The following is a 27,903-nucleotide window of genomic DNA, read 5'->3' on the forward strand; positions in this document are numbered from 1 at the left end:
GCGGGGCCGGAGCGCGCAGTGTACTGCGGGTAGCAGCGGGCGATCGCCATCGCACTCGTTCTAGTATATAGCACATATGGTCCTCACCTCTCTGGTCGTCACTGGCGAGCTGTATCTCCACATAGACAGTCCTAGCTTGCGGCGTGTCGGCGGCGGCGCCGAGCAGCGCGGGGCCGGAGCGCGCAGTGTACTGCGGGTAGCAGCGGGCGATCGCCATCGCACTCGTTCTAGTATATAGCACATATGGTCCTCACCTCTCTGGTCGTCACTGGCGAGCTGTATCTCCACATAGACAGTCCTAGCTTGCGGCGTGTCGGCGGCGGCGCCGAGCAGCGCGGGGCCGGAGCGCGCAGTGTACTGCGGGTAGCAGCGGGCGATCGCCATCGCACTCGTTCTAGTATATAGCACATATGGTCCTCACCTCTCTGGTCGTCACTGGCGAGCTGTATCTCCACATAGACAGTCCTAGCTTGCGGCGTGTCGGCGGCGGCGCCGAGCAGCGCGGGGCCGGAGCGCGCAGTGTACTGCGGGTAGCAGCGGGCGATCGCCATCGCACTCGTTCTAGTATATAGCACATATGGTCCTCACCTCTCTGGTCGTCACTGGCGAGCTGTATCTCCACATAGACAGTCCTAGCTTGCGGCGTGTCGGCGGCGGCGCCGAGCAGCGCGGGGCCGGAGCGCGCAGTGTACTGCGGGTAGCAGCGGGCGATCGCCATCGCACTCGTTCTAGTATATAGCACATATGGTCCTCACCTCTCTGGTCGTCACTGGCGAGCTGTATCTCCACATAGACAGTCCTAGCTTGCGGCGTGTCGGCGGCGGCGCCGAGCAGCGCGGGGCCGGAGCGCGCATTGTACTGCGGGTAGCAGCGGGCGATCGCCATCGCGCTCGCGTATACGTCACGTTTGCGGCAGATCAGCTGGAATGGGTAGAGTTATGTCATTTTTAGGGTTCTGTCCAACCTCTGTATGTATTCCTTAGTTTTATTTGCAAGATGTTAACGTTGTCAAATTGCCTGCTAGATGTCGCTGTACCGTGTGTGGAAAATCCTAGTTCGCGGCGGAAAATCCTAGGGGAGCGAAAATCGGGTTCAAGTTGATGAAATTGTGGGCCAAAGCTATTCTAAATACACTGATTATCAGTACGCCGGACGATATCAGCCTGTCAGTTAGAACAAAAATTGGACAGTTCCGAACAACTGTTCCCTTAATATAAGTTTACGTTAATAATACATACGACGATATATTCATGTTCTCTCTGCGTCCTATGCCACGAGCGCACTAGTTTAGCGAGGGCGTGCGAGCGAGACGGAGCGGCATGACGCGAGCGGCGAGCTGGCAACGACGCGAGGCCGGCGCCGCGGGGCCACAGCTCCACGCACTCGCCGGGAGACGTGGACACGCAGGAGAGGCCGCGTTTCCAGGCCTGGAACAAATGTACATGTTATAGTTGGTCAAACCAAATTGGCAGTAAATAAGAACCAAAAAAACTATACTCATCCTTTTTTTTGGGTGCTAGTACTAGTAAAGATGATTATCTCTGTCTATGTTTGAAATGAGACAGTCCTTTGACAAACTATAGATGAGCGTTTTCAAAAAAATATTGAAAACCTGATTCTCACAGATCCAGATCTTTTTGGGTTCTTCCAACTCAGAATCATATTCGATACTGGTGCAAAAAAAGTCCCAAAATTTGTATGGAAATTTAAGTTTCCACTATGTCACGCTCACGCACAATCAGACATAGAAGTAAATAAGTTTTTGGCAAAAATATCTTTCTTGGTACAAGCTTTTATCGTTTTTCTTTCTATAGGCAACTAAAGGGGCCCACTGACTATCAGTCCGCTAGACGATATCGGCCTGTCAGTTAGAACAAAAATTTGCCAGTTCCGAACAACTGACAGGCCGATATCGTCTAGCGGACTGATAGTCAGTGGACCCCTTTATACTCATCGAGAAAATTCTAAAAACCCCAAACACAATTAGGCTGCGTTGTTTTATCACAGAGTTCCTATGGCCACCTCGTGTGTCCATCATCAGATCAGCTCGATGGTACCATCACCTGACTTATATATTTTCAGCTTCATTGGAAGTCGGGAAGTGGGTCAAATTTAACTTGCAAGATTTGACCCGTATATACATAGGTACATTGCAACATGGACATGTTAATGTATAATTTGTGTACCTGAATCATGCCATGTCAGAGCTGTGAGATGGGCCTCCTGACCCCACTATAAGAGTGGCCGAAAGGCCCCAACCTATTTATAGTGTTATAGTACATATGGGCTAAAAGTACCAACCAGTAACTTTCAAGCTTGCACCGCACATCTTGCCGGTGCCATCATTGAGGTGGGCGACTTGACTCACTATGAGGGTGGGTTGTTCCTCAGAGGGTGAGGCCTAAATAATATGGGCTAAACGTACCTCTTCAGTAACTTGTGGTTTAAGCTTGCAAGGCACATCATGCCATGTCAGAGCCACAGAATAAGTAATAGTATTATCATACAGAACGGCCACGCACCACCCCGCCCCGACTCGAATTACCTTGCCGCGCGACAGCAGATTGACGACCGTTTGCTGGCCGCTCAGTACTATTTTTAAGCAACTTACTCACACTATGACGCATGACGTGTGTACAGACGTGCCGTTCACACATAGAAACGCAAGTGATTTTTGATGTATAGCGTGTCCGCCCTTTGGTCAGAGCGTTGAGGTTGGCCACCTGAGCCACTACGAGTGTGGGTTGTTCCTTAGGATGTAAGGCCTAAATAATATGATCTAAACGTACCTCTTCAGTAACTCGTGGTTCAAGCTTGCACCGCACATCATGCCATGTCAGACCTTTGAGGTTGGCCACCTGACCCACAACGAGTGTGGGTTGTCCCTCAGGACGTGAGGCCTAAATAATATGATCTAAACGTACCTCTTCAGTAACTCGTGGTTCAAGCTTGCCCCGCACATCATGCCATGTCAGAGCGTTGAGGTGGGCCACCTGACCCACTATGAGGGTGGGTTGTTCCTCAGGGTCTGAGGCCGAGAGACCCCAACGGAACTTGACGCTGACCGCCGAGCTCGACATCGTGCGAACTGTGAAAAAAAAATCGTAGTTCTTAGGTTGATATTCCCACCTATCCAATTTCTTTGTGCAATATATATTTGCGTCTCACATTAATCGGTTACCGTTACTGTTGGATACCTATTCAATTGATACCTTTATTTTAGGTTATCGGACTTTTGCCGTTTTATTCGGGGTACCATTACTATTGGATACCTATTCAATTGATACATTTATTTTAGGTTACCGGTCTTTTGCGGTTTCTCAGTCCCTGGTTTATTATCATTATTGATTATCACATACCTATATTTGATGTTTATTGATTAAAGCACTATCATGTAATGTGAAAGGAAATGCTAGCGTTTGCTCCAAAGACTATGTAGTACAGACTGTGTTATCTATTAGAGTACTATTATTTGTGACGTTTTCAACCAAAAGGTACCACATTGTCGCTTGTTGATAAGGTTGATTTCTAATTGAAGCTATATGGAAATAGCGCCTTACTGACAAGCGACAATAAGTACCCTTTTGGTTGAAAATGGCACAAATAATTACAATTGTTATCTGTTATCATCACAGCTGCTAACACAGCTGTTGATACCTTATCAACGTTGGAATATACGTTACTAGCTTTTGCCCGTGACTTTGTCTGCGTGGAGTTAGTAATTTGGGTAGCTTATTTTTTATCCAATCTGCTTTTTATCGATTCCCCATACAAACTTTCACCCCTCCCCCTTTTCACCCCCTTAAAGGATGACTCCTGGGATAAAAACTACCCTATGTCCTTTGCCGGAACTCAAACGATCTCTATACCAAATTTCAACTAAATTGGTTCAGCGGTTTAAGCGTAAAGAGGTAACAGATAGACACACTTTCGCATTTATAATATTAGTATGGATTATACAAATAATTGTATGTACATTTGTAACATTGTAAAGTGGAATGTTGTGAATAAAATTATATACAACTGCAACATGATGACGCGCGACAAAATGCAACTTGTTTTATCGCAGTACTGTAAAAATGGTTTTCAAAATTTCAATACAGTGTACTCTATATAGCGATACTCAAGGGACCGGACGTTTTTTGACGCTACAGAGAGTTTTTGTTATATAGAGAGAAATTAATATTAAAGTGAAGCAACTATAGGCAACAAATGTCGACGTTATAGGGAGTGAATTGTTATATCGAGTGACATTATATGGAGTTTACACTGTATTTTTATCTCTTAGCAGTGCATATAAATTTTTCAGTACAAACAATTTTCAATAATCCAATAAAAAACAAAATGTTATTAGAATCTACAAGCATAGTAAATTGTTTGTTGCTATCAGAGATAACAAGCTCGGTCATGTTAATCTGAATGTATTATCTAACTTGTTTCTTTTGCAGATATGTACTTTATGTCCTTTAACGTGTCTATATATAGCGTGGCTAAAATTTAAGTGCATTCCCTGAGGTTGGGGATTATACTGAGCAACTTTTACTATGGGACCAACCACGAAATCGCGAAAAAAAAATTTCCCTCCAATAGAAAATAGACCAGCCAATATGTATGACACAGCCAATTTTTTTCGCGATTTTGTGGTTAGTCCCATAATGAAAATTGCTCAGTATAATCCCAAAACCTCCCTGGCAACGGTAATGTACTTATGTTTTAGCCACCGTGTATTAGCATAATGTTAAAGGGTCATTGACCTTACACGGCAACAGTAACATTAGGCAAATAATTGTCTCAAATCTCAGTTTTAAATTCGGAAATGTCATTTTATTAGTAAAAATCCGAAGATTGCCAGATTGCCGAACGGGGCAGATGCCAAAAGATTGTTTACGCTAATAAAATAACCTAAAACATTCTGCCAAGTCAACAGTCATTTAACAAATCAAAATCCCATTCCAATGAGCTGTTAGTAACAGTAATGTTTAATTTGAATAAGCGAAAGTAAATAACGCCCGGAGAGAACACAACCGTTAGATATTCTAAAAATAAAATAGTCGTTCAATAAATAGGTAATGATAAAAGGTTCGTTCACCTGACACCAGTACCGGATGTTTAAACGCACTTATATATTCACTAAATGTTCTTAAGATTAACATGATAACTTACATAACACTAAAACATGTCAATTATCAAAACAAACATAATGAAAATAGTCAAAAACGAACAGACGCGCTAACTTTAAAATTATTCAGCCTAGCTGCTTACCGTTAGTCCTTCGCGTTCAATTATTCACCGTTTTACTGCATGAATGTTGATTCTATTATAATGAAACGAGCGACGTGACGGAGAATAGAAACAATGAAAATGAATAACAAAGGAACTGCAAAGGAAAGCTATTCTAAAATTTCTTTCTCCTATCAACTTGCCAAATCATTGAAAGCTAATAGATTTCGTTCAGAAACATGAAAACTGTTGTCGAAAACGTCACAAGTTAGTAACAAAATGGAAATACAAGTTAATTAATTCCATAGTTTTGTATGGTTATTATTTACCCACAACGTAATAATATTATATACTTGTATATTATTTCCAACCACTTGATATCCTTTTATATATGTAAACGAAGATTGCAGAATGTGCAGGTCATACGAGAATTCCGAACGAACCACCCACGTTCCGTTATACGGTTGTAGCGTTCATATAGTTGGTCAAACCAAAGTGGCAGTAAATAAGAACAAAAAAAAACTATACTCATCCTTTTCTTTTGGGTGCTAGTACTAATGTAAGACAAAGATAGTATGAGTTTCTCTGTCTATGTTTGAAATGAGACAGTCCTTTGACAAACTATATTTATGCTGGCTCCAGACTACGCGGCGCGAAGCCGCGAGTGTAGAGGGAGCTTATAATGCATATTTGACGTAAAAGTAACAATTTAGATGCAATTTAGTATGGAATTTTTTTAGTTCCATTTTATTTAATTTCTACAATTTTGTGTTGCACTATATTTCGACTAGTAGAACTTGATGAAGTATAATGCAAAAACTCGAGCAATACGTTCAAATGTTTCTTCATAAAATCTAAGATAAAGTACAAATTTAATTAAAATTTTCCTTAGCTAGAACCGAAACAAACAACCTAAACTAACACTGGTATAACACTGAACTGAATTACTATTACAAGGCGGATATAATTATTTACGATACAAGTGCGGAAAAGAGGAAATTCGAAACGAGTGGCGATAAATTAAAACACGACCGCAGGGAGTGTTTTAAATCGACACGAGTTGCGAATTACCTATTCGCACGTGTATCGTACATCGTTTTACAGTACATATAGCCGTTTAAACTTTCGACATATGCACGAAAAGTGCTCTTTTACGCACTAGTGCGAGAAAGTAGCACCATATGTACTGTAAAGTATAGTATTAGTCCTTGAAAATAGTCTTTCTCTATAGGTATTTCTCGTCCTAATTTTAGAATTAAATAAGGGGGACTTACCATAAAAACCACTAAAATAATCGGATTTCCCTTTAATAATTTCATCAAGCCATACTTAGAACAGAATCACATAACAAAATGTAGCTATAACCCAATAAATTTGCTGTGTTGTTTAACTTACAGTTATTTTTATTATGTATCTATAGAAACATTTTTATAATTTTAAAGTTTAGACACTTTATGGTAGCTGCGGTCTGGCTGTATATTTACAAGCCATTGAAAAAACTATTATAATTTCATGGCGCGAATTTCCAAGGTTGTATTAAAAAATGGTATATGGTCTCTGCCTACCCCTCCGGGAAATAGGCGTGATTATATGTATGTATGTATGTATTAAAAAAAAAAGTGAAAGAAATAAATACTACAAAATTTATTTTTCGGAAACTCAAGACACCGCAACATGTAAATATATATTCTTTAAAATATGATTGTAAAGGTAGTAGGTATTTGGATATATTCTGATTTTATTCTGAATTATGGGTAAAACAACTTTTCAATTTCTTCAAAATTTCTTTTGAAAGGATTCAAAAAACACGTGTAAGAATATTGTCTTATGTAGTAATGTTTATTTCACCATTTATCATACTGCTATTGCCATTAGCTATGTAATTAAACTATGTGTCGGCCAATTCTATGTATGTACATTATAAGTTTAAAACTGCATTTATATCTAAACAGATAATCTACATATTAGATTATTTTAAACCGGGTCACTCACGTATTATTAAGTCGAATAGCTCGACATGTTTCGGTCCAATTTACGAGGACCGTTTTCACGGAGACAAGACACGTCTTCACTGGTCGAGGGCGCGGCGTGTACTGCACCATATGTACTTAATAATACGTGAGTGACCCGGTTTAAAATAATCTAATATGTTTAGGTCTCACGGGAGTTTTATAGATACTCTACACATCGAGTGTTAAGTCTATACTTAGTTAATTTAAACTTTAGTAGGTTTTAGTACATATAGTGTTACTATGGCAACGGTATTATTTAATTTCATTAAATTTATTTTATAAAAAAAGAAATATGTAATTAAATGTTACTTTAATATTTTAAAGCCCATAATCAAATATGGAGGGTTCTATTAGGTTAGGCATAAAAAAAAAACTTGTACCATAGTATACACCATAACATTCTATTTTCAAATAAAACAATCACAAAGGCACTTTAACAATAATCACTGTCTCAACTAACTTAAAAAAATCATCACAAATTAATCACACTTAATTAACAAGGTTTTGGCAAAGTTGAAAATTAACGAACTGAACGTGCCATTGATGCCTTTAGTGCAATAAGTCACATTATCAGTAGGTACATTACGATACAAGTGCGAAAAATAGGCATTACCTATTCGCAAACTATAAATGAAATAAATATCATATACAAAGGAAAAAATGACCAAGGCCTCCAGTGCTCGGGGCTGGAATCGAACCAGCGTCCTCCGTTTACGCGACAGATGCCTCAACCGCTCGGTAAACTACTTGTAAAAACACAAATTAAAGTATTTTCATAAGAAAGTAATTTCATTTGTTCTTAGAGTACCTATTCGCACATGTATCGTACAACGTTTTACAGAACAGTCAAGGACATAAATATATATACATTCCCAGTTTCAAAAATATGTGTACGCTCTTACACGTGAGACAATAGTCGTGTTCACAAATTTTTGAGCCATTTGTCTGGATTGATATTTTTGCCTTCGACTGTACATATGGCCCTTTACACGACAATTTAAAACACTCCCTTTGGTCGTGTTTAAATTTATCACCACTCATATTAGATTATTTTAAAACGGGTCACTCACGTATTATTAAGTCGAATAGCTCGACATGTTTCGGTTCAATTTACGAGGACCGAAACATGTCGAGCTATTCGACTTAATAATACGTGAGTGACCCGGTTTAAAATAATCTAATATGTTTTGAGTCTCACGGGAGTTTTATAGTTAAAATTATCACAACTCGTTGCGAATTTTCTATTTTTCGCAATTTACAATGTACTATTATGGTATCACTCAAAAACCCAGCGAATCTACCGCAAACCACTTCGTTTGTTAATTCATTTATTTCTCAAATTGCTCGAAAATGCAAGACTGCACTGTTAATGACAATAATGACACGAACGGTCGTTCAGATTGTAATAATAGTAGTAGGTATAAGGTGTAATAATTGACGAAATGGAAATAATGTATTTTAAATCAATATTCTAGTAGTGTTTAAATCAAGTAGTTATTTTAACGCGTGACAAGATATATGTCGGCGATAAACGACAAGTTATTTTGCTTTCCTGTGCAGCTGTTGGTACAGTCGCTATCAGATATATCGGAGCGGCCGTGGTGCTCACAAATAGAGGGCTAACGCGTATGAATTCGCCGCTAGGGGCGCTAGTGTAGATGGTGGTCTTTTCCATAGTTCGAAATGTAAAATGTCACTTGTCACTTCAATGACTGACAGCTGTTCTTTAGTCTTTTGGACCACCATCAACAGAGGCGCCAACTGGTGAGCAAAAAAACGATAGCCCTCATTAGAGTGCGTGTTCAGATATTTTTGAACACCTCGGTCGCTCCGATATATCTGATGGCGACTGCGAACAATGGAATCCAACTGTTTTTAAAAGAATAAAATAATCATGACCAGTCATTTACACGGTTAATTACATTCAAGTATATTAAGGTCTTTTGTTAAAACATTTATCTGAAAGTAAATTTTAACTATGATTGTATTGAAAAAACAATGGTATCACATTGTTCATGTCTTTTAGAACACTTAGAACAAGCAGTTGACGTCAAACAAATTTCACTTTTAACATACATCTGTACAAAATAATATGTGTAATTTTCAACCAAAAGGGTACTTATTGTCGCTTGTCAGTAAGGCGCTATTTCCATATAGCGTCAATTAGAAGTCCACCTTATCAACAAGCGACAATGTGGTACCTTTTGGTTGAGAACGTCACATATACCTAAAATATTTATTAACGAAACAGCGAAGTCGGTTGCTAAAAATACCCATTTTATTTTTAAACATTGTAAGTGTTGTATCGCAAACATACGATTTTAAGTGCTATAGCTATAACATAATGTACATAACATTAACATACAACAATCAATCTAAGTTTATTGTCATTCATGTCATGACATAGCACGTAGGGGTACTTATACAACACTTATACAACTTATATATCCACAAATGTAGAAATGAAACACAGTAACACCTTTATACAACACCATCAAAGGAGCGTAGCCGCACATTTGTAGTAAATATTCTAATATTCTTTACAGTACATATGTAACATTTTCAATCAAAAGGTACCATATTGTCGTTTGTCGATAAGGTTGATTTCTAATTGAAAAGCTATATAGAAATGGAGCCTTACTGACAGCCCTTTTGGTTGAAAATGGCACATATGGTGCTACTTTCCCTGGTGCGGGAATGAGCAATTTCCGTGCCAATGTTGGAAGTTTAAAGGGCCATATGTACTGTAAACCGTTTTACGATACATGTGCGAATAGGCAATTCGCAACTCGTGTCGATTTAAAACACTCCCTTTGGTCGTGTTTTAATTTATCGCAACTCGTTGCGAATTTCCTACTTTCCGCACTTAATTGTATCGTAAATAACTATTACAGTACATATAGTGCTACTTTCTCGCACTAGTGCGTAAAGAGCACTTTTCGTGCATATGTCGAAAGTTTAAAGGGCCATATGTACTGTAAAACGTTGTACGATACACGTGCGAATAGGTTATTCGCAACTCGTGTCGATTTAATTTATCGCCACTCGTTACGAATTTCCTACTTTCCGCACTTGTATAGTAAATAACTATTCCGCACGGTTGTATAAAGCTCTTCTGTTTTTTTTTATTACTGTTTTATGACTTCATGATTTAAAAAATATTGTTATACTGTGACCGGTTTTGAATACTGTAAAAAAACTGCCCGTTAATAAAATAAAAAGTGACTACTAAAATTATACAATTCAATACCCTAGATCCGATATTTATAAATCTATAACATATACTATGACAATTCTAACAACAACACCTATATTATACTTTTAGAGCCCAAAAACTGATATTTGTGAGGTTCCACGGATAAAGGTACCTTATGTCGCCGTAATAATAGCGTAAGCCGCTTACGCTATTATCAAAGATAGATATAACTCCGTAATAGATGGATACAGTCTAAGGAAAAAACGTGCCTCGAAGATCAAGAAAATTTGATTCTCGATCAGATGGCGCCACTAGTTTTGGCCTACTCTCGTATAGAGGGCGTTGACTGTTTCGTTTGTTATTTATAATTTTAACGCATACCAGTGAAAGACCATGGGTCAAAATCATATAAAAATAATTAATGCAAATTAAAAAAAAAACATTTATCCATATTTAAATACATTTTAACGTATTTTTATAAATCTTCATTTTTAGTTTTAAAGTATGTCGATAGATGGCAGTGAATTTAAAGTGGTTACAAAATTTACTATGACAGTACCGCTCTATCTTATTATATCCTCATTGCTATTATTTACGCTGCTTCAATATTATTGCGGTGCTATGCGACGTAAGCGCCAGCCGCCATAAGGTACCTTTTTCCGCGGAACGTCACATTTTAGGAACTCTTTTCTATTGAGTGCCCAAAATTAAATACTGTCATAGAATTAGTGTTCATACTAAATAAGTAGTCAAAATATAACTATTAAAACAGAAATAAAAATAACTAATCGATTAATACTAAATTACTAATGTATATACAAAACAATTATGTACATTGTACAACATAAGACCTCCACCTGATTTTAGTGAAAGAAAATAATTGCTATGCATTTGTCATTTAAATATCATAAAATAATAACGATAAAACATTTTCACAGTTATACTTAAAAACTAAACTCAAATAATAACATTTAATAATTAAAAATAGTTGCATTTAGCTTTTAGCCAAGATAGGTATAAAACCTAATTGTATTTTTGTAGTACACCTACTCAGCGTAGGGTGACTGCAGTAGTTACTGGCCACTCCTAACAATAAGGCTTCAATTGGCTTGTTTCTTTCTGATTTGTTAGAAGTGGCCATTACTATGTAGTGGCCAAGAACTATAGCAGTCACCCTAATTGTTGATAGCTTTACCGCTTAACTCAAGACTGTACGTGAGCATACCAACCAGAACCATCAACCTATACTTAATCACAGCAGCTAGCAATGAACCAACTCGGTGAAGCGGTAGACCACAGTATAAGGACCCAGTAACTTCGAACAATTTATAATTCTCGTTCAAAATTCAAAATCCGCGACGGTCCGCCCGGACTTAGAAAACCTGCTGAAATCCGTCGCGTCGTCACTCGTTTTTACACGAGATCCGCTGTTTTTTTTCTGTTCGAAGTTGGATTACATGGTATAAATCGGCGTACACTGCCAATATTATAACAGTTTTTGGGTTCCAAATAGTCATGAACAAGACTTACATAAGAGGTAAGCAAAGATTTTAAAATACAACGCACCAGCCAACTCATTTACTTTAAATTCAACCTTTGTCTTATTTTAATAACCAAATTTCCCTTTATTTAATTCCTAAAAAAAAATATACAAAATATTTTTACTGAGAGGTAGTTTTAACATTAATCCTTCGTATGCCTTGGTCAAAAATTTGCTACCGAATATTAATCACAATCACACAATTCAACTTTGAAACTGTAAATTTGTCCAAATTGTGTGGTAGGTGGTAGGTACGTATACGGGACAAGGCATACCAAAGGAGCTAATTTTACGATTTAAATTAGGTGTTTTTAGTCACTCGTACGAGCACTAACAGTCGCGCGAGTGACTAAAACACCTAAGTTAAACCGTAAAATTAGCTTTTAAAGTAGTTCTAATGCATAAAACTCGAATTTATTTTCAATTTAATAGATTGCGCTGTAAAATACGAACATCTTTGAAAGGACCCGCGTAAATTACAAAACGCTGTAGGAATGGTAAGTTAATAGTCACTGGTTCTCTGTTGAGTTACTTTAATCAGTCCGACAATTGCGTTTGGTGCAACTGTACTTTAAAAACTTGATTTCTGAGGCAAATTAGCAAAGGAGTTTCAATAGTTAACACATTGAAGGCCGGGAATCCGCTTCCTCTACAAAGCGGGAAAACGCTGAAATCGGCTAGAAGCGTAGCGCCACGAAAACGTTAGCAGTGAATGTTTAAACTTTTTCCAGACATTAGTATTATATTGTATTCTTTGCCATTTCCTTCTGGCTATAAAAAGGGCACATTTTATTATTAAAATAAGACAAAGGACTAAGGCTAGACAATAGCGTAAGCCATTTTTAAATTTTAGTCACATTGTGCATAAATTTTGAAGTGCCACTTCATCTAATATCGCCTTTCCAATAGATAATTGACAAGTTTTTTTTTTTAAATTTAACGTGAAAATGAAGTGACGTAGGGTAATCAATTACCGGCCACTGTTTAGAACTGGCCACCTTACACTAAAAATGAATTCTATTCACCTATAAACAGAATTAATTTTAGTATAAGGTGGCTAGTTACTGAAGGGTGGCCAGTTATTGAAACCTTATACTAAAATAGGTGAATAGAAATCATTTTTAGTTTAGGGTGACCAGTTAACCGGTGGTCTAATTGACGATTTACCCTATTGTAATGTTACAATGACAACTACACTAACTTGACAATTGTCAGCTGACAATTTGTCGTACCCTCCTAACGCAGAAAAATCTCATTATATATTTTCTATCAAAAGAAGAGGCCACGTATACGACATAGTTTTAAGTCGTGTGTATAATCAATAAATCAATTCTATTTTTCATTCCTTTTGCCTCTTTAAATTACGATACCAATACTTATCAATCCAGCCCAGCACGGCTACCACGAGTTGGCATTAGCGACTGCGTGAACTCACTACGTGACTATGTCAGTGCGAGCGGGATGAACTGCGATCTAATTTACGCAGTCGCTATCTTAAACGTCAAGTGTCAACTCGTGGTACTGCTACAGAAACGTACGACAGTTAATGTCAGATTCTTGGCAATTGTCAATTTAGTGGAATATGTTTAAGAATTTGTAGACAGTCTTTTTTATACATTTCATGTGACAAAATTCCTGTGTTACTGATGTCTAATTAATCTAATCATGTCACATTTATATCAACATTTCTTGAATTATTATAAATAACATCAATGCGACAAGAAATAAAACTATGAAAACGGATAATATCGCATATATTGAATTTATAACCAGCCTTAAAGTGTATAGTTTATTATTTTAGTATGTGGGTATTATTGAACTTTGTAGTTTTTCCTCACCGGTTGACCACGAACGCTGTAAAGGGTTCGAAACGTCGGGATGTATTATAAATTCTACGCGATATAATCCTTATGGTACAAGTGACGATTTTATTTCTATTTTCCATATAAAATCAAGAAATTCATGACTCTATACATAACGTGTACGACCTCAACCTTACATGGTCATTTGTGGCTTTCCATCAGATAAGGGTCCTTATGCTTCATCTGCAATAAGGACGTTTCTATATGAACTTCAGAAATAATTTATAATAATAATAAAAAAATAATTTTAAATTGAAATAATTTATTAATTTTTAGAATTTCAGATGGAAGCGTCTTTATTGAACTTGTAGCAGAAGGACCCTTTTGTGTGGAAAGCCACATTTACATTGTAAATGATATTACCGTATATAGGATGAAATTTCAACCACCAGCCATACTCTGCATAGTGACTTTATAGGTCATTACTGAACCACTTTTATTATGGGACCAATGCCGAAATCGCAAAAAAATTTGGCTGTTTCATACATTACGGGTGATGTGATGCCGCCACAGAATAAGTAATAGTCCTACCGTATAGAAAGGATACTTCCTACAAACCCGACGTTTGACAGCGATCCAGCGTGCTGTCCCTTTCTAATGTATAGCAATGTTTTCTTTCGTCTTGTTGTCTTTCGGCTATTTAGGGTTGTCTAAATTCAAGTCATTATCTTATCTGTGGTCGTGCACGCAAAGGGACGTCAAGTCGTGCCAACCCTAATAATTGCTAGGAGCAATGCTGAGCCGAACGGAGCCGAGTTTGCACGAAAGGAGGAGTGTCTCCCCACTGATGCCTCTGATTTCTGACAGAGAATTTTTTTTTTACAATTTCGGCATTGGTCCCATAATAAAAAAAAATCAGTATGACCTATATTTGTCACTACGCAGAGTATTATGATGGTTAAAATTTCACCCTGTACATTAATTTTGGCGAGCTCCCGATATTGCAAGTTTTTATTATATTATTATGCATTGGTACTCTAAGCAAGTAGTGATATTTAATACTTAATTCCTTAAAATAAGCATATATCCATTTTAATACGCATAAGTGTAAGCGAGATAACAACATTCCTATTAATATACCTACTCTTTTCGACAATACAACTGTAGTCAGTATGAACTATACAAATTAAAATATACAATAATTACATCATTTATCATTTAAATGGAAACTTTTTCACAGCCACAATACCATAAAAAACAATATTTTATAAATTGGAAAAAATGAAAACAAAAAAATTATGAAAAACTTAGTACCATTGTACAGAACCATTTGATAACAAAATAGTAAAATATAATAATTGTCTATTTGTATAATACTATTAATACAACAAAGTTCATTTTATTAATAAAGTAAGATTCTTACACCCATATTAACGATAGTAAGAAAACGATATTCTCAACTCTAGTGTTGAGATTTCAAATTAGTTTTTTTACATATCATCGCTATACTTACTCAACGTCATATCTGCAACAATCATTTGATGGAAATGTCGCTTTTCTTTCATTCGGAATACGGGTGTTTTTGACATCAAATGAGTGTTGCAGATACGAGGTTGAGTAAGTATAGCGGCGATATTCCTTTTGGGAACAGAATAATTTTAAACATGTAACATAACAAGATAAGCAGCGTTCTTATAAGAACCGTCGAATACACACTGAATGCATATGATAAAAAAAAATACTAAACATGAGTTGTTAGTATAGTACCTAGAACTTTTAAGGGCCTACTATTTCCGTAAGAGTTTTTGTGACAAGTGACAAAAGTAAAAAGTAGACCCCATTTTAAACCAAAGCTTCCAGAAAAGTCTACAATCCGCAGACGATTCTCGCCTCTAACGCCTCGGCCTTACAGTATACATAGAGTAGAAGGATTATTGACGATATAGGCTATAGTCGTGTAAAGCTAATTGAACGCTAAGCGAAGCGACACAACCTAGCACAGCACCTCGCACGGCGGCAAACGCTGGAACAAAAACATGTATTTTTAGTAATTGTTTAGATTGACTAATGTTGTTACGAGTAATAGTCAAATAATACGGAGTATTACTGCAATGTTCTGCCGCCAGAGTGCAGCACTAGTCTGCATACTAAACCATGGAGTAATTTATACATACTAGGCCAAGCGCCTGATACTCTTTGATAGAGAAAGATAGTCTTATTGCGATTCCTATAAGAGGAAAGAGAAAATAGTGCCTTGCTTTGTACTTATCGCCGACCGGGTGGCATCATAGGTAGGAGGCGATGGCGAAATACCGAAATTTATAAGAGTGAAAGAGAAAAAATCCTATGCTGCCCAAATTTTATATTCGCTCGGTGGCGCGTCTATAACTACTTGTATATACTATGTCTATGTCAACTGCAGAGAAAAGGTACCCCAAGTCCATACAAATTTACAGAAATTTGTATGCAGGGGGGTGCCTTTTCTCTGCAGCTGACCTAGGAAAACAGTTTTTAGGGTTCCGTAGCCAAATGGCAAAAAACGGAACCCTTATTTGACAAGTTTTCACTATGACCAAAGATAGATATAACTCCGTAATAGATGGATACAGTCTAAGGAAAAAACGTGCCTCAAAAATCAAGAAAATTTGATTCTCGTTTAGAGGGCGCTACTAGCTTTGGCCTACTGTCGTATAGATGGCGTTGACGGTTTCATTTGTTATTTAACAATTTTAACGCATATCAATGAAAGAACATGGGTCAAAATCATAAAAATAATTAATGCTAATAAAAAAAAACATTTATCCATATTTAAATACATTTTATCGTATTTTTATAAATCTTCATTTTTAGTTTTATAATGTGTCGACAAATGGCAGTGAATTTACTGGGGTTACAAAATTTACTATGACAGTACCGCTCTAGTATAAGTTACTCTATGCTATGACATTGATTCATCAAGGCGGTTTGTTTACACACCTGTCGTTTTCGTTATCTGCCTCTCTATCGATCGAATAAGCAAGCGATAGAGAGGCAGAAACCGAACTTTAGATTTTCGTGTTTCGCGGTAGGCCCTGTGATTGTGCTAGTGACGCCCTCTACGCAGAGTTTTGCGTAATATTCCCTATTAAGTTAGCAGTACTCACGTGTATGTATAAGCGCGGTCACCACAGCCGCGGCGTGTCCGCGAAGCCCGCCTCGCGCGCCTTCCAATACTCGCCAGTGAACACCCAAGTCTCTTCTCCGTCTTCTATCGTTTTTCTGTTAAATTCGTATGGATTCCATTAAATATAAAGCTTTAAATTGGAAAAAACCGGACAAGTGCGAGTCGGACTCGCGCACGGCAAAAAAAATCACGTTTGTTGTATGGGAGCCCCACTTAAATATTTAATTTATTCTGTTTTTAGCATTTGTTGTTATAGCGGCAACAGAAATACATCATCTGTGAAAATTTCAACTGTCTAGCTATCACGGTTGATGAGATACAGTCTGGTGACACACGGACAGACAGACAGACAGACAGAGGAGTCTTAGTAATAGGGTCCCGTTTTTACCCTTTGGGTACGGAACTCAAAATGAGATAAAACGTGGAAATGGTTCTATAACAGTTTACCAAACAACAAGAATTTTCGTAAGAGATTTTCAAAAAGACATCGGTGAACGTACAATAAGCAAAATTATTAGTTTAGCACCCCCGCATACCTATAAATGTGTATGCAAGGATGACAAGCCAATAGCTTTGCTGACTGTAAGTAGAAAACTTCTCCGTGAAGATAACATTTAATTTGCAATAGTGCCGAAATATCGGGAATTGACAAAAATAAGCATAAGACTTAGTTTAAGGACATACCCGGGTCCAATTGGATTTTTAGCCACTCGTCAGTTGACATCTTTGGCGGTCAAAAATGAAACTTACCTGAACCAGAGCGGAATGTGCTTGACGCCGTCACGGCGTCTCTCTGGCTGCGTCTGCTCTAACTCATGCTTAAACCACAGGGCGGACACGCTATACATCAAAACTCACTTGCGTTTCTATGAACGGTACGTCTGTACACGCGTCATGTATCATCGTGTGAAACTTGCTTAAAAATAGTACTGAGCGGTCGGCAAACGGCCGTCAATCTGGTGTCGCGGGGCGAGGTAATTCGAGTCGGGGCGGGGCGGTGCGTGGCCGTTCTGTATGATAATACTATTACATATTCTGTGCTTGAACTGCTCTGCTGCATCAGTTTCCTTCTAGAGCTAATGGTGTACAACTATCAAAGATGAAACTTACCTGAACCAGAGCGGAGTGTGCTCGACGCCGTCACGGCGTCTCTCTCGCTGCGCCTGCTCTAACTCGTGCTTGAACTGCTCTGCTGCATCCACGTCTCCCTCTTCTAAAGCTCGCTGGTCAGGTCTGCAACCAAAAATAGTAACTGATTATTATAACATTTTCGAGATGGCTCTTGGAGAGTGAGGAAGAACTTGGAGGTGGAAGAACTGGTGGGCGAGCCCAACATCATCGGCGAGAGCAAGGCTGCTCGGCCACGTGGAGAGGATGGGAGAGGATCGTGCGGCCAAGAGAGCTTATCTGGGGCGACCAACTGGGAGACGTCCGGTCGGAAGGCCTAGGTACCGGTGGATCGATGAGGTCCGGAAGGACCTATGTGACATCCAGGCAGCTGAATGGCGTCGGATCGCACAGGATAGGAACGAATGGCGAAACCTAGTATCGGAGGCCAAGATCCACTTCGGGTCGCTGAGCCAGCGAAGTAAGTATAACATTTTCGAGATTGGCTCAGGACCGGGATAAGTGGCGTACTCGAAGCTATGAGTCTATGCTGTGCAGTGGGCGATAAAAGACTGATATGATAATGATGCTAATATTCTCACATGGGTATGGTGACAGTTGTCATCTCCATAATTTACCTTATACCTTTAAACGTGCAATTCTTGTATAGTATATATTTCGGGGATCTCGGAAACTGCTCTATCAATTTCGATGAAATTTGCTGTATGAAGGTTTTCGTGGAAAAATCGATCTAGCTAGGTCTTTGGGAAAACGCGCATTTTTGAGTTTTTATATATTTTTCGAGCAAAGCTCGGTCTCCCAGATATCAACTTTAAAACGCAAAATCGGCACATGTATTGAGATGACAACTGTCACCGTACCCAAGCTATGTGAGAAGTACTATAGAGAAATAATCATCCATTTTTAGGGTTCCGTACCCAAAGGGTAAAAACGGAACCCGCCTATTACTAAGACTCCGCTGTCCGTCTGTCACCAGGCTGTATCTCATGAACCGTGATAGCTAGACAGTTGAAAATTTCAGTAACGATGTATTTCTGTTGCCGCTATAACAACAAATACTAAAAAGTACGGAACCCTCGGTGCGCGAGTCCGACTCGCACTTGGCCAGTTTTTTTAGAACGAAATATAAATTGACATTTATCAGTTCCATATCGAGAAACACCCTGGGTTGGAATGGTCAGATGGCAGTCACTGCGTAAAAAACGAATGCCTACGTTAATTCTTGGGATTGTTTCCATCGTCTATGGTGTTCCGTGGGTCCCACTCGGTAACCATTTTGGCCCACCTTTCCGGGTGCATGCGGCAGACATGTCCAGCCCAGTACCACTTAAGCTTAACGGTCTTGACACCTACATCCAACTCAGTTCTGGAGCGCGCTAAATTAGGCTAAGTAACAAAAAAATATTGTTTACTAGCTTTTGCCCGCGACTTCGTCTGCGTGGACTTAGTAACAGCAGCTAGAGTAAGAATAGCGCCTGGAGAAAATCTCATAGCAATCTAAATTTTAGCATATTATGCACACAAATTAGCAGGCACTTCGTTAAGTATCACAATCCCACCCCGCTTTTTACTTTCTTAAGGGATGATTTTCGCGATAAAAACTATCCTATGTCCTTCTCAGGGACTCAACCTATCTCTATGCCAAATTTCATCTAAATCGGTTCAGCTGTTTAAGCGTGAAGAGGGAACACACAGACAGACAGACAGACTTTCGCATTTATAATATTAGTATGGATTAGTATGGATTTTTTACCTCAACCTAGTGTCAGTAGAGGGCAGCACGTCGCGCATCCCCGGTTCTAACTCATTCAGCTCCATAGCGAAGCGCGTGAAGCCGTAATACAGCTCGTAGTCTGGTGGCATGGGCCCTGAAATCATACATCATATTATATAAAAACCTTGACAATACTAAATTTAAAAAGGCACTTAATGAATGGCTGTTGAGCAAAATGTTTTATTCCCCACTTGACTTTTTAAATTACAATGGTAAATTATAAAATAATAATAATTAATGATGTAATAATAATAAACTTGACATATTCAGATATAGCGTAATAAAGTGACACAAAACTGGGGACATTATTGTATGAAATACTGTGACATATGTAAATAGTGTAAATAACTTGCCTGCATGTTGTGCATGACACTAAATATTGTACACCGTAAATACGGTAGACTGCGGAAAAGGACTTAAATTATCCATTAACATCTTTTATATTTCTACCTGTGGTCTGACAATAAATGTTTTCATTTCATTTCAAATGTTTTCATTTCATATAGAAGAGCTAAACTTTGTTAATTTTTTGGTTTGGAGTTTAATCTGTTAAATAAAGCCACTGTCTTTGGTGTAATATCAGTGTAATAGTATCCGAAACATATGTGTCAGTATAGAACGTTTCCGAACGCATCTTTAAAAAATCGATATGTAATGTCAAATGGGTGACCCCGCCCTCTTTCCTAGAAGCTGCCGCAACGATAAGCACTGTCTGTAAGAATAACCTGATATTTTAAACAAAACAAGCGTTCCTCCAAACCTGCGTTTAATTAGCCTCATGCATGAAGTTTATATTTTAACGAAATATGTTTTATTCGGATGTTTGTTACCGTTATATCATGTTACAAATGCATTTCCGTTTTTAAATTACCATTTAATTACTTAAAATTATAAATAAAAAGTACAAAAATTTGCCCGCGAAAAGCTAGTGAGCGAAACGCTCGAAACGCCACGTGACGTCACGCGTTCGACAGATTAGTGTCATTAGTAGCAAACGTCAGTTGGGCCGCCCAACGTGTGACGTCATCACGCTCTGTCGAATTCGCGCCAAAAATTATGAGCGTTTCAACCGCTCAAAAAGTTTCATAATTTTAAATATTTTTTAATAAAATAATGTTAAGGTTTACAAAAGTATTTTTATCATTTCCGGTGTTCCAACGATATAAATTATGAATCCAAAAATAAAAATAAATTCATGCATGGAGCTAATTAAAGCTTACACTACTACATTCTAGATTTTTTGTCTTCTTGGGCCCATTTTTGTACAACAGGTTAAATGTAAAACTAGACCTATACCCACTTAGCTATGCTTGTTGTAAGAATACTCTACGACGCGCCCTTCAAAATATGACGTACGATGATACAGAGAACCTACTAATAGTCGTAACATGATTGTGTACTTTGAAATTTAATACTTAAGACCTATTTTGTTAAGGCGATAAGACTTCTATTGTGTAAGTACTACTATTAATTTATAATTAAGTGAATAATTAAAAATTGATTAATTTTGTCCTTCGCTGCCTGAAACACAGGAACTCCTAGTTCAGGCATTCGTAAACCACTTTCCTCTACTAACAACTCTTAGTCTTTAAGATGAACCTCTGTACAATACTTTTTTAAATAAATTATTTGTATTTGGCAACCAAAAGGACAGCTATCCTACACGACCCAAATTTATTTTCTCCGAAATAGATTATGAGTTTAAACAACATAGATTGAATGCACGCTTTCGGTAGTCAACAACATACAACGAAGTAAAATAAACTGTTGACTTTAGCCACAGAATAAGTAATAGTATTATCATACAGAACGGCCACGCCCCGTCCCGCCCCGACTCGAATTACCTCGCCCCGCGACAGCAGATTGACGGCCGTTTGCCGGCGGCTCAGTACTGTTTTTAAGCAATTTACTCACACTATGACGCATGACGCGTGTACAGACGTGCCTTTCACACATAGAAACGCAAGTCATTTTTGATGTATAGCGTGTCCGCCCTGTGCTTTAGCCCCACGGTATCTTAGGGGAGCGTTGGTGAACTGTAGGGGGCAGCACTTGTTCTAAATTCTAATCGGTTGAGTCAGAAAAAAATTCTCTTCGACACTGGCTGAAAGGTAGGTTACCTGGTCTCCAAAGCGACCGTTCTGCGCCCTGCAGCCCCCTCAGACCAGCGTCCTTGAAGACGCATGCTGCCACCCCCCCCCCCCCTCCCACTGCCTCCACCCCTCGCACCTCGTAACTCGACCAGGACTTCATGAATAAGCAGGAGTAAAGGTTACCTGGTCTCCAAAGCGTCCGTTCCCCACCCTGCAGCCCCTCAGGCCAGCGTCCTTGAAGACGCATGCGCGGCTGCCCCCCCCCCCCCACCACTGCCTCCACTCCCACCTCGTTACTCGACCAGGACTTCATGAATAAGCAGGAGTAAAGGTTACCTGGTCTCCAAAGCGTCCGCTCTCCGCCCTGCAGCCCCTCAGACCAGCGACCTTGTAGGCGCATGCGCGTTTGCCCCCCCACCGCCACCACCCCCCGCACCTCGTGCCGACTCGATGACCATGAGCTGGCCTGTAAAAAAAGCTTTGATATATCCCCCAGGGACCCACCATATAAAGATTTACAATTTTTAATTTGCACCTTATTCTATAAGTAAATTGGAACGAATTTCGTTTGTTTTACAACGCAGTGAAATGCTACTCTATTTGTTTCATCAAAAGGTTCAAATTAGATTGCAATGAATATGTACATTTTAATGTACATTTAGCCTCACGAGGTTAAAGACGTCATCGGCTGTTTTGTGAACGCTCTCCAACAATACCGATTGTGCGCTGCCTACACCTACGTACATACTACGATTTGCGACAATCTTGACCAGATTTTTTGGGTGTCTTCTTCCTACTTTTTCCGTAGGGATTTCGTAATCAAGATAGTGTTTAGACGACCATAAAAAGACTAATATTTATTGCACTACCGTATTTGTAAAACTTAGTTAATAAATAATACTTTATAAATAATAATAATAATAAATAACGGGATTTATAGGCCCGTGAAATCCGAGGAGATAAATAAATATTATAGGACATTCTTACACAGATTGACTAAGTCCTACGGTAAGCCCAAGGAGGCTTGTGTTATGGGTACTCAGACAACGATATATATAATATATAAATACTTAAATACATAGAAAATACCCATGACTCAGGAACAAATATCTGTGCTCACAGATAAATGCCCTTACCGGGATTCGAACCCACGACCATCGGCTTCACAGGCAGGGTTACTTACTACCCACTAGGCCAGACCGGTCGTCAAAATCGCTTTATATTTCTTCACATCTCAAAATTCAAATTTTATTAGCCTACTTTGGTGTCCCACTGCTGGGCAAAGGCCTCCCCTCGTTTTTTCCACTCGACTTTGTCGTCGGCATTTTCCGAACCTTAAGCTTAATATTTTAAATATGAGACATACCTTGATGAACTGCAGTTTGCAGGTAATATCAGTGCCGTGGCACACGATGTGCATGTCGCCGTATTGGTCGACCCACCGCTGCCCACCGAACAAATTGTGGACGCATGTCGTCACCTGAAACAAAATAGAAATGTTATGTTACATCTATAGGCAGGGACGTCGGCAAGTAAGTCTGTTGGGCGAGGGGTTATCAAAAAACCGGCTAAGTGCGAGTCGGATTCGCCCACCGAGGGTTCCGTACTTATTAGTATTTGTTGTTATAGCGGCAGCAGAAATACATCATCTGTGAAAATTTAAAAGCTATCACGGTTCATGAGATACAGCCTGGTGACAGACAGACGGACAGCGGAGTCTTAGTAATAGGGTCCCGTTTTTACCCTTTGGGTACGGAACCCTAAAAACTAACTGGTGTTTATTGATATTTAATATATCATTGTATACAAGGAGGAGTTTAGGCCAATTTTTTTATTATTATCATAAAATTTGCAATTTAAGCCCATTTGCGAGTGTATGATATACTTGAAATGTCGATGAGATTACACTAAAAACACCTTCTTTCTAATAAAACAAAAATTGTTGAAATCGGTTCACATGATAAGGAAATATCTCTGAAAAACCAACATACATACAGGTCGCGCCAATTAGTTAGCCAATTTGCCGATAGATGGCGCTGTACACAATTACGCTTAGTATACTTCCGGTCAAAAGTCTTTCGTGATTCTATTTACATGAGAAAATTGAAAGTTTGTACGGAACACTCGGTGCGCGAGTTAAACGAACTCGCACTTTGCCGATTTTTATAATGTGTATGCTAGTTTTAATGTATTTATCTATTTATGGGCCACTAGTTGCCTGAAATAAAGATTTTCATTCCATTTTCATTACACCACAAACGTCAAAGATCGAAAACAACAGCATCGAAGCAAAAAGGATCGCCTGTCAAAAATCACAAGATAATAAATACATTAACTATAAAACTCCCATGAGACTCAAACATATTAAATTATTTTAAAACCACTCACATAGAAACATGTCGCGTTTATTCGACGTAACCCTTTTTAAATAATATGTGACGTTTTCAATAAAAAGGTATCACATTGTCGCTTATCATAAGGACGAAACTTGCGTGTATATGAAAAACCTGTCAGAGCGTCCTTTTGGCAAGCGACGATGTGGTACCTTTTGCTTGAAAACGACACATTTTGGCATGTATTTAACAGATATAGTTGGTCAAACCAATTTGGCAGTAAATAAGAACAAAAAAGTATACTCATCCTTTTCTTTTGGGTGCTAGTACTAGTGTAAGTCAAAGATGGTATGATTATCTCTGTCTATGTTTGAAATGAGACAATCCTTAGACAAACTATACACCGTGTTTTTTTTCCGTTAAATTCGACACGTTGCTTGGTACATTAATAGAAGCTACCTGGTATATCGCTTTTTGTAAAATTCGAAAAAAAATTTTTTTCCTTTTTCATACAAAATAAATGAATATTGCATCGTAAAAGGTCCTTTAGAGTTACGTAAAAGTTAGTGTGAAACATAATATAAGAAAAGTAGGTAATGTCGGAACTGTCAAACTAACTCACCTCAGTAACCTTCTTGTAGTGAATAGCTATCAATGGAAACTCTTTACTGACGAAACTTGAAAAATAAATAAAATTTGGAGGCAATGAAGAATTGTTTACACAGGTTTAGCAATTAAATTTATTTATTGAATATCTCAAAAACCGTAAGAGTTAAAACACTAGTTTCTTAGAGAAATTAACTTAAAATTAACGGAAATAAAAAAAAACACGGTGTAGAACATACCTTGTTCCAACTATAATGGTCGCCAGAAGGCGTCAGTCGCACATGGACTCGGCCCGTCGGCTGGAATTCCATCGATTTGCCCCAGAACTTGGTCTTGATGCGAGCCTCCTGCCAGAATGTCCAGCGAGGGGATTCCGCGTGGCAAGCTGATATCGGCGGGTGATGGGACACCTGGAAAAATGTTATCATTGTTTTTTAATCTGAAACTGGATACATCTCTGACAAAGTACCTAATATTTTATTGATTCCATATTTGTAATTCCGTACTCAAAGGGTAAAAACGGGACCCTATTAATAAGACTCCGCTGTCCGTCTGTCTGTCTGTCACCAGGCTGTATCTCATGATCCGTGATAGCTAGACAGTTGAAATTTTCACAGATGGATGTATTTCTGTTGCCGCTATAACAACAAATACTAAAAAGTACGGAACCCTTGGTGCGCGAGTCCGACTCGCACTTGGGCGGTTTTTTAATCCATAAGTATCCAATCCAATCCGTAGGGTAGGGTAGGAAACAGTGGCTCCGAAAAAAATAGCCGGGTACAGTGGCTCACTCAAGGGGTTGCTCGTAAGAAGCTCTATAGCAACCCTAATTTTATTTGGCTTTTACTCGTAAAGACGTACAATTTGTTTCAAGTAATTACTAATTGTGTACTAAGTAAATATTTGTGCCATTTTCAACCAAAAGGGTACTAGACTTATATTGACCGGGATATAGACCGTGATTACCTTTTGTATTATTTGTGAGCTCCCGATATTTCGACGCAGTTACATGCATCATGTTCACGGGTGACTGAAGATAGCGGGTGGGTGTCAAAGTTGTGTAGACAGCGCTCTGTCTACCCTCATTCTTGCGCGTCGGCTGCGTTCACTTTCAACGTTACCAACGGTCGTATTCACACTTGTTGGTCCGGTCGCGTTCACACTCGTTGGTCTGTCCAAACAGTGAACAGTGAGTGAGTGTGAACGCGACCGGACCAACAAGTGTGAATGCGACCGTTGGTAACGTTGAAAGTGAACGCAGCCGACGCGCAAGAATGAGGGTAGACAGAGCGCTGTCTACACAACTTTGACACCCACCCGCTATCTTCAGTCACCCGTGAACATGATGCATGTAACTGCGTCGAAATATCGGGAGCTCACAAATAATACAAAAGGTAATAACGGTCTATATCCCGGTCAATATAAGTCTAGTGAAACTAACCGTGAATCATTCAAAACTTAAAAGGGTACTTATTGTCGCTTGTCAGTAAGGCGCTATTTCCATATAGCTTCAATTAGAAATCAACCTTATCGACAACCGACAATGTGGTACCTTTTGATTGAAAATGTCACATATGTTTTGTATGAAAAGGAATGTAACTGAATAGGGGATATTACTGCAATGTTCTGCCACCAAGAGTGCAGGACTAGCCTTTTTAGTAAACTATAGAGTAACTTATACATCATGGAGACTGTATAAAGGAGCCAAATCTCTATGTATAAAAAGTGTCCATCAAAAAACAGTAATTAGGCGGCGCCACCATACACCGAAGTACTACCAAAAACAACCTACGTAATTTGGTCGGGTTATTTGTTGCTTTATATGGTTCATGTTATACTCATGTCCCAGAGCCTAACTAGCGCCACCGGAGAGATTAGGAACTATTATTTAAAGCTTAACGCGGTCACTTTTACAACAATTCTGCCATAAGAGATTGCGATCCTTTCTTTACCATCCATATTATACATACTGTACCTTTGACAGGTTTTTGACAAGTTTTCGGAGATAATAAAATATGACATTGATGCATCATGGGATTGCCAGAGAGCGTGTATTTTGAAATAAATATCATATACGAAGGAAAAAATGACCAAAGCCTCCAGTGTCCAGAGCTGGAATCCAGGCAGGTGGCGCCACAAGCCTTCGGGAATTGTCATATACTTGGAAATTTCGACCCATGCCACCGTGGCCGGATAGCCGAGCGGTTCAGGCACCTGTCCGGTAAACGGGGTACGCCGGTTCGACTCCAGCTCTGGACACTGGTGGCTTTGGTCATTTTTTCCTTCGTATATGATATTTATTTCAGTTTATAGTTTAAATAGTAGTGTGTCTACTTGAAAAACCACAAATTAAAATATTTTCATAGAAAATAATTTAATTTGTTCTCAGAGCGTGTATTTTCGTACCTGTTCAGCAATAAACCGGAAGTCTCTCTCCCCCCTAACGTACTCGTAGGTCTCGGCCAGCAGCGGGTTGAACGGCTTGGACGCTGCGCGGTGCGCGGACGCCGCGTACGCGCTCACCGCGAACGCCGCTATTAGCGACATGCGATCCAGCTCGTTGTTGCAGGACGACGCTGAATCGAGGAGCTCCGAGTATTCTAACTCTTCGCAGAGGCGCTGTGGACAAAGGTTTCAGATAAATGAAGGCATGTTTACATAAACAACATAACTACACTAGACATGAATTTACGGGAAACGAAAAAAAATGTCTTCTTATATATTAGTTATTGGACATAAACATTGTATAGGTGATTTTAGTAAGTGGCCAATAGTTCCGAAATATACGATTACACATTTCAAAGACCAGTATTTTTGGAAAAAATAAATTGAAAAATAAGTTCGTCACTTGTGCTGTTTTTGTAAAATTTTGTTAGTTATGTTCTTTTGTAAGAAAATAAAACAAGTTTCTATAGAAATTATGTTTTGTATTCTGTCAGAGAGGTACAGATTTATCTTACTTAACCAGTATAGGTATATTTTTGGGGACTGATTTTGGACCATTAGGGTCATTTTTGGACACTATCTTTTGCTCTA

The 27,903-nt window shown here is 38.8% G+C and overlaps 2 protein-coding genes across 11 annotated transcripts in view; both read right to left on the bottom strand.

Moving 5' to 3' along the window:
- Window positions 1-3,086, bottom strand: part of LOC134750993 (probable aminopeptidase NPEPL1) — a 39,682-nt gene extending 36,596 nt beyond the window's left edge. Inside the window, exons 1-3 of the mRNA XM_063686297.1 lie at window positions 2,925-3,086; window positions 1,239-1,427; window positions 756-921 (exon numbers count right to left, since the gene is read on the bottom strand). Coding sequence (XP_063542367.1) covers window positions 756-921; window positions 1,239-1,427; window positions 2,925-3,080 — 511 coding nt within the window. The 5' untranslated portion in view covers window positions 3,081-3,086. The remainder of the gene's footprint in view (window positions 1-755; window positions 922-1,238; window positions 1,428-2,924) is intronic.
- A 12,554-nt stretch (window positions 3,087-15,640) lies between these two features.
- LOC134750950 (oxysterol-binding protein-related protein 3-like) overlaps window positions 15,641-27,903 on the bottom strand; it is a 61,510-nt gene continuing 49,247 nt past the window's right edge. For all 10 annotated transcript variants that reach the window (XM_063686232.1, XM_063686231.1, XM_063686230.1 and 7 more), the window contains 8 exons: window positions 27,274-27,486; window positions 25,107-25,277; window positions 23,295-23,408; window positions 22,265-22,394; window positions 19,815-19,929; window positions 18,044-18,166; window positions 16,914-17,028; window positions 15,641-15,793 (listed from right to left, as the gene is read on the bottom strand). In XM_063686232.1, the coding sequence (XP_063542302.1) occupies window positions 16,932-17,028; window positions 18,044-18,166; window positions 19,815-19,929; window positions 22,265-22,394; window positions 23,295-23,408; window positions 25,107-25,277; window positions 27,274-27,486 (963 nt within the window). In that variant the 3' untranslated portion in view covers window positions 15,641-15,793; window positions 16,914-16,931. The remainder of the gene's footprint in view (window positions 15,794-16,913; window positions 17,029-18,043; window positions 18,167-19,814; window positions 19,930-22,264; window positions 22,395-23,294; window positions 23,409-25,106; window positions 25,278-27,273; window positions 27,487-27,903) is intronic.

This window comes from Cydia strobilella, chromosome 21 (assembly GCF_947568885.1).
Source record: "Cydia strobilella chromosome 21, ilCydStro3.1, whole genome shotgun sequence".
NCBI classification, from domain to species: domain Eukaryota; kingdom Metazoa; phylum Arthropoda; class Insecta; order Lepidoptera; family Tortricidae; genus Cydia; species Cydia strobilella.